Genomic DNA, 11206 nt, shown 5'->3' on the forward strand with positions numbered 1-11206 from the left:
TTACAATAAAGCATTGCAACTCTAAAACATTAACTACTGTAAAGGGATTAAGAATGACTTTATTCCCTCCCCTTACATTGCCAGAAACACTTAACACTAGGTCAAGAAGTAGTAAAACTAAAATGCACATACATATTAATAGTATAAGTGCTCTGTCTAAAAACTATAATAGTCCCTGTCGCACTATTAAAGATCCCCTCCAGACATGTATTAAGACATAAAAATCCTCCGCTTGGAACAATGTCTAGTGTCAAACTCTGCACATACATCATTCTGTGAATTCACAGTGAGGCTCAAACATCCACCTGAAGAAACAAGAAGAAAAACACATTTCTGAGTGGAGGGGGACTTGAAAAATACACTGAGTATATTTATACATTCTGCAATAAGTGATCCAGTTGGTGAACGGTCTATATATTATACTGTATACTGTTTTGTGGTTACATCTTACCAGTTTATGACATGCTCATTGACTATAATCCAGTCAGGTCATGTGGTGGTTTTCTACCTGTACCTTGAATTAAACCGAGATCTGTTGAGGGTGCTTTTGGTTACTTTGGTCGTTCTCTGGAACAAAGCCACCTGATAAGATCTGTCACAAGTCTCACAACTGTGTCCATATTCAAAATTAAACTGAAAACATTCCTATTTTCTCTGGCTTTTGATTAGTTACTGTATCCATGTGTCTGTATGTCTACACGTTACTTGCTGCTGTATGCATTTACCATAAAGCAGAGTTGACTTGTAATGAAAAACGTTGCATAGAAAACCTTCATAAAAGTAACCAATCGCATGCAGTATACTGCACGATCAGTTCTTAACCATATGTACTCCATCTCAGATTAAGACAGTCAAAGTAGATCACAGGTATTCAAAAATGATTTATTCACAATTCTGACATTTTTAAAATGTACAAAGACAAATATGACAAAGTTTCATTACACTGAAGTTACATTAAAAGCAAACATTTGCTGTACTTCTGTTTTTTTTTTTTACACTTGGCAGGACAAAGAATCAGCCGGTCTACACTCACTTGGCCATATCTATCAGACTCTGCAAAGATGTGGGCACCCAGGTCTTCTCTCCTTGCACAAACACAACCCCTCTGTCGATGTAGATGACAATACGCCCAAATGTGTACAGCTGTTTGCCCTCATGCCGTTTGGCCACTATGGGCATAAAGACGATGTTGTTCTCCTCTGCCTTGGTCTGGATGAGATCTTTGAAGTTTGTCGGCACACCGGCACTGATGCCCCTGTGAGCGACACTCTCAGCATCCCTGCGCTCCTGCATTGCCTCGTACTGGAAGTCCTTTCGTCTCTCTGTCTGTGTGAGATATGCAATGTTCTCCCTTGCACCGGGTTGCATATATCCACCTGTGGACATGAAAAAGAACAAGTGTTGTAGTATGTTTTGGTACCGTAATTGTCATGAGTTTATATATTGAGGCATTTGGTACATATTCAAGTCAGTGTAGTTAATTCTGTAGAGCATGTTGTTCGATGTGGTCTGAGACTGTGTGTAATACAAACCCATGCCTGAAGACACTGCACGGTTCATGATGTCCAACGCTTCATTGAATTTCTCTTTTATGAGCGGCTGTGACAACAAGACGTCACTAAACATGCTCTTCCAACCGAGGTACCACTTAGTGATTTCCTCATAGTTCGGACTGTTGCTCAACCATGAACACAGGACCTACAATCAACAAAACCCAAACGGACACAACAGAGGAACATAACAAATGATTTAATCAAATTAAATGTGGCTAATTATATCTGAATAATTCTAACTTCATGTAAAGTATCTTTACAGACCTGCAACCACTTTGTAAAGAAGTTTTTGTCAAGCAGGGACACAAGGCTGGAGGGAGACAGCATGCCCTCCCAGTCCATCACCCAGTGAAAGGGCTCCATCTGCTGCTGGTGAGGGTTAATAACCAGTTCTTCCAGACACAGAGCTGTGGAGGCAAACAGAAGCCGTCACACAAAGAAGATTAATCAGCGGGAAAAGGAGGGACAGGATAAGAAAGGGTGCTGTGAAATACATTTTCTTCAATTGCTGTGGTATACTTCTGACTGTCACTGATGAAGACATACCTAGTTTAGGGATGATGTTTTTCACCATGAAGGCCTCCCATGCTCCTGGTGTGAAAACATCTTTCCACGGCTGCAGAATGAGGCGCGCCGAGGTGTCGCTGGGATGCCACCGCTGCAAGGCATTAGACAGTTTGCTCCTGATGGGTGGGTAAAGAGGCTCTAGACGTGATTGGAGCAGAGGCAGCCAAGGGTGGATCCAGGAGTGGATGGGCACTGTATCCGTTAAAGGATTCCAGTTATCCACCTATTAAATAGAAAACATTTAGAGGTTTAGAGGTGGAACTTATGCTTTTCAGATTATGAAGTTATGAAACCAAATGCTCTTTCAAAAACAGTGGAGTTTCTCTTCATCTAAATGTGTCTGTCTTGCCTCTCGCTGCAACCGGGGTAAAACCAGCTGCTCCAGTAGGTGATCCAGGATCCACGGCGGGAGGAGAGGAGCCCATACTTCCACACAGTCTACCATTGGCCCGACCATACGAGGCTGCCAGCCTGACACACAGGACCGCATGACTGGTATCCACACTTCCCACAGCACTCTGGTCAAAAAAACACATCATACATGTCACAAACACAAGCAGTCAAAACAAGTCTGTAAAATCTAGCCAGTAAAATGTATCCATGCAAATACATGACTGTGTGTTTGCGTGTACATAATGACCTGTGGTAAGGGTCCATGTTTGAATCTGGGGCATTGGAGTGAAGGTCTCTAGATTCCAGGATTGCTCTCCACTGACCAATGTCTTCCAGACAATAAGAGCTGTCCTGAAATAATCACAGAAAACAATCTGAGAAGAGGCAACTTCACTGTAAGTAATTAGAGTAGTTACTGTGGTTACCACAAAAGAGGGGATAACACAGATGTTGAGATAACTGCAAAAACATACCTTCAGAGGATCCCAGGAACGTAGTTTCTCTTTAAGTAATGGATGAACAACAGCTACAGCCAGGTCTGCTAATCCCATCATCTTATATTCTTCATAATAGTCTGTTTGCAAAGTCTCAAAGATCCGGGCGCACTCCTGAACAAAGAGGAACACCAAACAAAATTACCTTCACGGATTCAACCGGATAAAAGTGAAGTTAGACATTGTCTGAATGTGTTCGTCTGTGTGTATTCAATATATACGCATTGCATATGCACCTGCAGGGTGGGTCCCTCCCCCGGTGCCGTCTCCCCAGATGGAAACCGCTCCACCAATGCCAGCACGGCCTCCATTCTCTGTATGGCATCTTGCTCTGCATCCAATCTGCTCTGCAGTGCCCGTGACTCATGGCTCAGAGACACAACTACATCTTTTTCGTGCTGCAGACGTCTGGCAGACTACAGAAGCAGGTAATAGGATAGCAGAATAGAAAGCATGTCAGTGTGTAGAAGAGGAGTAGAAGAGCGGTAACAGCAATATAAAAGAAGCCTCGGGTGGCTGATACAGAGAGAATCCTTCATTAGTCCCTGTTGGAGCTCAATATATTTGCCAGATGTTTTTGTTTCGCTCATACCTGTAATATGTCCTGTTCTGTGAGGTCTATCAGTAGCTGCAGGTTATGTTCCAATTCAGGGAGAGCAAAGCCAGATCCCTTCTGATCCCGTGTGGACATGCTCGGTGGACCTTCATCTGGAACACTGTGCTTGTTGGACATCTGACTGTAACTGTAATATACCTTTTGCTCTCTTCCAGTCATATCTATTACCTAAAGATGGGAAGAGAAAATGTGCTTACATTTATATAACAAAGAATTTTATCCAGAGGGGATTGTTTTGAGTGTAACACTACAATTAAGTTACATTCCTTAATTGTATCTCAACATTACACCTAATCTAAGGAATGTGAAGATCTAATTATAGTGCTTTGATAACATTCCTGTAAGCCAGCATCAAAGGAGTGTTAATGCAAGAATCTTTTCCAACATACCTTAACTTGTGCCAACTCTCCAGCGGATGCTGCTGTACTCCGCCCTGCCAGCTTGCCTTTAGCCTTAAGCTCGTCTACAGTTCTGTAAGAATACTTGGGTTTCTTCTTCCCTCCAGAAACCGCAGGATCCTTACGCCACTGACCAAGCTCCTTCTGAAACTCCTACACAGACAGAAATTGAGAGAAATGTCAAAATAATGATGACTGACTTGACATTATGCTTCTAGCAAAGCAGCTACATGGAAAAGATCAAGAAAAAGATCATTATCTAAAACACTCTACCTTTTCCTCCTCTTCATCTGAGTCAACCACAGGAAAGTCCTGAAGACTCTGCTTGGTTCGTTCATTGCCATAAGCACCCACTGCTCCCTTGCCTTTACGAACCTTCGCCTCAATAGGGTTTAAAATACCTGAAGCAATAAGAGGGTGCATGATCAGAATATATCAGCTCTGCTATGTTGTTTCTGTACAACACACAATATCGCCCAAAACATCAAAATAATGCAGCTTCCTTAGGCTTACCCACCTTGAGCGTTCTTCCCCAGGCCTTTGCCTGGTTGATAACCCATCTTCTGCAGCAGTTTTTGTCCAATTCCCTTTGTGTGCTTCTCCCAGCTACCAATGCCTTGTCCAGACTGTATGCCACCTGCAAACCTCTGCATCTGGTTCCCACGGAAGTTACTCTGGCAAAAACAATTAGTTTTTGACAAATCATATCGTACAACAATATAATACAATATAACACATATACACACACAACAAATTTTACCATCTGGAGTTTTTTAGGTGCACCTCCGCGAGGAGGTGGAGGTGCTGAAGGAGCGTCATCATCAGAGTCATCAGAGCCTTCTTCTTTTTGCTGCTGCTGCTGTTGTTGTTTCTCCTCAGCTGCAGTCTTTCTTAGGCCAGCACTCACAAAGCTCACCGGAGCAGAGTAGTCTTTAGATCTAAAAAAACACAAACAATTGTCTCATTTTACTGTGCAGTAGTGGTTTGCGTTTCTGTGATCTATTCCTCTTGGGAAAATGAGGCATTGGGGTGCAACAAACACAAATCCATGCTTTACCTCTTGCCTCCAAAGCTGGGCCTCTCATCCTCGTCCGAGTCCCTGTCAGCCCAGATGCCATAGGTAGCCTGCTCCTTGGTCTGCCTGTGTCTGCGGCGGTCTGAGTTGAACTCATTGGCCAGATCCCAGTCTGTCACCTCAAAGCTCTCAATTTCTACACCTTCCTCCTCCTCCTCCTCCCCTCTTCGCCCATACAGGTGGGACATGGACATCTCTGGAGATCATGAAAAATGTCATGTAAAGACAGTAAACGTTGTATGTAAAAAAGAAAAAACAAAATAACCAAACCCTGACAGTCAAAAATGGAAAGATATATCCAGTACGTTTTATTTATTCTAACTAAATGATTTGTAATTATATTATCATGTCACTGCTGCTAGCCCAAGTATGAAGCCAACAACAATTAAGATTTAGATTAGTTGAAACAGCATCCTCTATTATAGCTTGCTAGATAACGTTAACACCAGTATTTCTAGTAAACTACGAACTTGTTGACAGATCCGCCACTGTGAAGCGCAATGTGAGGACAAGTTAACATTTACTGTTAACTGCTCGCTATATCCGTAAAATTCACGTCCTGTGGAACAATGAGAACAATCTTCACTCAAACTCACCTGAAAGGTTATTTATTCCTCTAATTAGAGATTAATTAAACATCCTTTCTCCTGTGGCGGTAATAAAAGCTTAGCTAGATATTGCTAGGTAACGTTAGCTTCCTCGTCGTACGAACCACACACGAAAACACAAAGTACTTCCGGGTGACTTCTGGTGTTGTAACAACCTTTGTATGAACATGTGTCTCAATTTTACATGACAAAACAAAATATCTTTATAAATAATTCTGGTTTATATGCTTTCCTCTTCATTGCAGTTTAGATGGCAAAAAATAATTTTGAAAACATAGATTTTTACACGCCCCGAATAACGAACGATGGTTGTTTTGGTTGTTTGGTTGTCAGACCATGAATGGGCAGTAATTGTATAATTGCTCTACAATTCGTTTATTGCCCGTATTATATTTGACTAAATCGAGGGGAAACTTTTAAATAATACAAATACAATATTTCTTTTACGGAATAAGATCATTTAACGCCGGGAGCCAATTTTATTATCTAGGATGGCGAAGTCATGACCCGCCCTACTCTGCCTCTGATTGGCTAGTACTCGTTGCCGTCGTTGATGGGGTTGGTTAGGTTTAGGCATGAGGGGTGAGATTAGTTAGAGTTAGGGTAAAAGTATCACGGTAAGCCAATCAGAGCCAGAGTAGGGCGAGTCATGACTTCGCCATCCTAGGAAAGAAATATCCTACACCGGAAGATGAAACGCGGGTGTTACACTCAACGTATTCCCACCTGTTGTAGGCTCGTGAAAACCAGGCAGCGCCTTACTTATATCTTAGATTTGAATATAACTGTTATTTGTGTCACATAGCTATGACTGTGTACCTAAAATTACCGGTGAATTAGCTCAGATGTCAGACACCGGGGAGGAGTGGCAGGTTGCCAGGCGACGAAAAGGTGCAGCGCGGAGATCAAACACATTTAAACCGTGTTCAACTGCAGCAGCATGCTGTCAGGAGCAGCTGGATGTTGGGAAAACTGTTAAACGGATCAGAGAAACAGTGTAAGAGGTCTTCAGTCAAGTCAAGCAGCAGACTCTCAGTATTATTCATGTGAATGTGAATGTATATTTTCACCACAGGCTTATGCACAAATTCAAGAGAAGTCAGTAACTTCTCCTCTTCCTCTGCAGGTCTGAACTAAGATGTGAGGAGTTTTGGAAAGATTGGAAAGGTGAGTCCGCTGGGCAAAAAATGCCATGATGATAATAATAATAATAATAATAATGATAATAATAATAATAATTAATAATAATAATAATAATAATAATAATAATAATTCCTCCTGTTCATACTGGCCATTAGAAGATCCCTTCATAATGCACTTACAATTTAAGTGATGGGGGCCAAAATCCACAAGCCTCCCTCGGTGCAAAAATGTATTTAAAAGTTTATCTGAAGCTAATATGAAGCTCCAGCTGTCCAAATCAGTCAAAACAAGTAGATATATTTCAACGTTAGTCTTTTTAGTGCCATATTCCCTCTTTTTGTTACTATACTTCCACTGCTGCTCAACAGGGAAACACTGTCAGGGGCAACACAAAGAGGAAATTTTTGTTAAACTGTAAATGTGGCAGATATCCACTTGATATGACTAACTCAGACTGCTGAAGCCTCATATAAGCTTCAGATAAACTTTTAAATACATTACTGCACAAAATGACTGTGTGGACACACTATGAATTTTGACCCCCATCACTTACATTGAAAACACATTTGAAGGGTATATTTTGATAGCCAGTATGAACAGGGGGAATCATTACAGCAAGGAAAACCTCTTTCAGTGTTTATATGACTGTTTTAAGACACACTTGAAAAAATGTGAACCAGTCCTTAAAGCTGCAGCTCTGTGTCCTTTGTGTTCAGAACAGCTGCTGGTGGCAGGATCAGCATCCCTCTCAAAACCTCCAGAGAACAAAAAGGACACTGAGGTCTCCATCAATCAGGTGGAGAAGGGCAGAGATGACAGAACATCTCAACATCTAGAGTGTGTGTGTTATGGTCTGGGCTCCTTTTCCTCCTGTGTCTCGGCTCGCTTCCAGCTTGCCATGTTGTTGCTGCTGCTGGATGCAGGGCAGGTGAGAGGATGTGGATTTATCCAGTGAGATAAATACATAAAACGTGACATTGTTCAGTCTAAACCATGTATCTCACTGCTTCTCCTCCTCCAGATTCCACTGAAGGACTGCTCTGTTTATGACCCTGTATTCTCCTCTGGAGAAAGGGACGTATTGAGAGAGCTGGGTCTGACTGTACTCACAGAAAATGAGGTCAGTTCGTCACTTACTTTGGTGATGTACAATGCGGAGAGAAAACAGACCGTTCCAGTGTTGTTGGGTGTTTTGACAGCAGCACCTAGTGTGAAAGTTCATTCTCGACTATGGAAACAGAAGTTTGAAAAGTTTTCTCAGAGGATGGAGTTTGCTCAGTAGCTATGGAGATAGCTGTTGTGACATTGGAGCTGAAGGTGTGGACTAGTTTGTAAAGTGTGGTGCGTTCAAGAGCTTGTGGGAGACTCAGGTGCCAGAGAATGTACAGTAGGACTAATAGGCAGAAAAACTTATCTAAAAGAGAAAAATGGACGTTATTAAAATGCAAGTTTGGTTCTTTCTTGCATTTAAAAGATGTAGATTGTTCCCTGACTAGTTTCCTGTCATGTCCTTTCAGCACATGAATGCACCATCCTGGAAGACTTTTCACAATGTGTTTTCAAATTCATTAATAGACAAGCATTTCAAGGTGTTACCAAAATAAAGGGGACATAATGTTCACCATGATTGATTACTCATCTCAAGTCTCGGCAGGTTGATTTTAATATCATATTGAATAGAGTGGCAGTCTTAAAGTGGCAAATCAATCTAAAAACAATTGTTTAAACAAGCATGAACACTAATCTGATCCTTTGGTATATTGTATCTGTCTCTCTACGTTGTGCAGGAGGGGAAGCGGTCGGCAACTAAGCCCACACTCTTTTACCTGATGCATTGTGGGAAAGCCCTGTACAACAACCTCTTGTGGAAGAACTGGAGTACACAACGTCTGCCTCTGATGATAATCTTTGGAAACAGCTTCAACGGCATGAGGGACAGGTTTGTACCAGACATGCGTGATGGACATAATGTTTAAGAAACTGGAGCAGAGATGACGTGACGTTTGCTGTGTATCATCCCAACAGGGCGATCGAGAGAGAATTCAAGCGGGACTACAGGTACATTAGCCAGGCTGCGGACATGTGTGAGGAGAGAGCGCTGCCCTGTCCGTCCCGTCTGATTGACGTCTTCAGTGACACAGCAGTCATCACATTTCCTTCTAGCAGCCTTAACAAACTGCCTCAGTCCGCCTGGACAGAACCACATGAACCACAGTACCAACACTGCCCTGACTTGGAGATCATACAAAGGGAAGAACGGAGCTGAGAAAGAACATTGACAAGATATGAACAAAACTGTACAGTTTTTTATCGTTGCCATTGATGTCCAGTGTGCAGTTTAAAAAACGTGTTTCAAATTAAGGATTGCACAATTGAACCACTTTCATGATAAGTTAGACCCAAGGCTACACTGGGATTCATGGGTCCAGACTTTAAATCCACCCACTCCACAGAGTTGCCTGATTGACTGAAGATGGAAACGGAGTGTAACAAGTTGACAAATCTGTCTGATATCAGGCAAACATTCAGAAGGAAAAAGTACTGTTGTGCATCTTGGGCCAATTAATTCAAGCTTTTAGGCAGCAATAAAACAGTTCTTTCACTGAATAGGAACTACCTGTTAAGTATTAGTTATGTGTCTGGTGCTTTTACTGTCCTTTATTGTCATCTCACCACAGTTACATTTATACTGCTCAGTTCAGTGCTACATATGATGACATGAAGTTGCGTTTCCTAGGGGCTTTGGTGAGAAAGTAGCATAATACAAGAGAAGTATTTAAACTTTAGAAGGGTATAAAATTGAAGAAGAATTTAAATGTAAGGTTTTAAAAAATAAATTAAAGCTGCAAGAAGAAACATCACTTCCGTTGTCCACTATTTGACCTGCTGCTGGGGCTGCTGCGTTGAAATGTCGTAGGGGGCGCTATGGGGCCAGTTTGCATCAATGACTGAATATTGTCATGTAAACGTGTTCAGGCCGGGACTCTTATCAAACATGTAAAGTTTCAGGCAGATTCAGCCATGTACGCTTAAGTTATAGCAATATCCTCTGTCATGGTGAAACATCCAAACTCAACGCCACGCCACGGCCACACGCTTCAACCATAACTAAATCCTTTGATAACTTTTGATCACATAGTAGTCTAGATGACACACACTGATATTTAAGTCATTATGATGAATTCTGTAGGAGTTCGTTAAAATATAAGACATGCAAAATCGCCAAAATTGACCACTAAATTCAAAATAGCTGACTTCCTGTTGGGTTTCAGCTATGGGTCCAAGAGACTTTTTCGTGCGCCCTGCCATGATACATGTGTGTACCGATTTTCATACATGTAGGTTTAACGTGGGTCGGGGGCTGCTTCGTTGAAATATCGTGGGGGGCGCTGTAGAGCCATTCTGCCACACTTATGCCAGCCACCGATACGATATTATAGACTGTAAGAACTGCCGTGTGTGTGCTTAGTTTTGTGAGTTTTCAAGCATGTCTTGGCCCTTAAAAACAGCTTTGTATTTTGTGGCGAACAATGTGTTGCCATGGCAATGGCTTTTGGTGAAAACTCAAAAGCTTCACGAGTTATCATCATCAAGGTCTTACACCTTGGCTGTGTAAAAAAATTTGATGTGTTTCTGACTAACCTGCTAGGAGTAGTTAGGAAAAGAGTGGCGCTTCAAACTTCCTGTTGCCAGTAGGTGGCGCTATGACTGTCACTAAATATGGGCCTTTACATATGTTCAGACCGGGACTCTTAACAAGCATATGAAATTTGGAAAAGATCAGATCATGTGGAGTCAAGTTATAGGGCTTTGAAATGTCATGGCGAAACATTGAAATTCGTCACGTCGCCATGGTAACACCTTTCGACAAAAAGCCACAATCTTCACAACATACAATCTCCAAGGTGTTGAGGCTACTCTGGGTAAAATTGAAGTAAATCCCGTGCTACCCACAGGGCGTCAAAGTGTAAAACATGTTACTTCCTGTTGCCAGTAGTTGGCGCTATGACTCAGATCCAGTATTGACACATGGATGTGTTCAGGGCGGGACACATTTCAAGCACAAAAGGTTTGGGTCTCTTAGCATCATGTATGCCGGAATTACGGCCGTTTCAGTTTCCATGGCGAAGAATCGAAATTCGTCGCCGTCCGGCCACACCCTCTTGGCAATGTCGAAAGCTATATTTATTGTGTGTGTGCCAAAAACAAGATAACTGTTAAAAAAGGAGAGAGAGCACTTTTTTGATACACAAGAGTAAAAAGTTTATTGTTGAAAAACTCATCAGTACAGCCCTCTCCCAGCATCAACACAAAGTAACACTCATCATCTCACTCTATCTTTTCTCGTATCCTGCTTCA

General features: G+C 42.0%; 2 protein-coding genes across 2 annotated transcripts; one reads left to right on the top strand and one right to left on the bottom strand.

The window, feature by feature from the left end:
* Positions 1-868: 868 nt before the first annotated feature.
* tfip11 (tuftelin interacting protein 11) lies at positions 869-5880 on the bottom strand. Its single transcript, XM_044370602.1, has 15 exons — positions 5693-5880; positions 5079-5292; positions 4782-4959; positions 4539-4695; positions 4295-4422; positions 4013-4174; positions 3600-3791; positions 3244-3423; positions 2987-3121; positions 2761-2864; positions 2470-2638; positions 2100-2343; positions 1818-1960; positions 1533-1698; positions 869-1376 (listed from the first exon to the last, which is right to left on the bottom strand). Exons 2-15 carry the CDS (start codon positions 5288-5290, stop codon positions 1030-1032), a joined length of 2517 nt encoding a protein of 838 aa, XP_044226537.1. The 5' UTR covers positions 5291-5292; positions 5693-5880; the 3' UTR covers positions 869-1029.
* Positions 5881-6321: 441 nt separating this feature from the next.
* srrd (SRR1 domain containing) lies at positions 6322-9477 on the top strand. Its single transcript, XM_044370625.1, has 6 exons — positions 6322-6701; positions 6831-6871; positions 7564-7775; positions 7869-7967; positions 8635-8786; positions 8873-9477. Exons 1-6 carry the CDS (start codon positions 6550-6552, stop codon positions 9111-9113), a joined length of 897 nt encoding a protein of 298 aa, XP_044226560.1. The 5' UTR covers positions 6322-6549; the 3' UTR covers positions 9114-9477.
* Positions 9478-11206: the final 1729 nt, after the last annotated feature.

The sequence above is a fragment of the Thunnus albacares genome, chromosome 2 (assembly GCF_914725855.1).
Source record: "Thunnus albacares chromosome 2, fThuAlb1.1, whole genome shotgun sequence".
Lineage (NCBI taxonomy): Eukaryota > Metazoa > Chordata > Actinopteri > Scombriformes > Scombridae > Thunnus > Thunnus albacares.

Coding starts and splice junctions, on each gene's coding strand:
- tfip11 (XM_044370602.1), bottom strand. CDS start 5,290: ATGTCCATGTCCCACCTGTATGGGCGAAGAGGGGAGGAGGAGGAGGAG. Junction 4,960..5,078: donor CCCAGCTTTGGAGGCAAGAG/GTAAAGCATGGA, acceptor GTGTTTTTTTAG/ATCTAAAGACTACTCTGCTC. Junction 2,344..2,469: donor TACCCCGGTTGCAGCGAGAG/GCAAGACAGACA, acceptor TCTATTTAATAG/GTGGATAACTGGAATCCTTT.
- srrd (XM_044370625.1), top strand. CDS start 6,550: ATGTCAGACACCGGGGAGGAGTGGCAGGTTGCCAGGCGACGAAAAGGT. Junction 6,702..6,830: donor AAACGGATCAGAGAAACAGT/GTAAGAGGTCTT, acceptor CTTCCTCTGCAG/GTCTGAACTAAGATGTGAGG. Junction 6,872..7,563: donor GTTTTGGAAAGATTGGAAAG/GTGAGTCCGCTG, acceptor CTTTGTGTTCAG/AACAGCTGCTGGTGGCAGGA.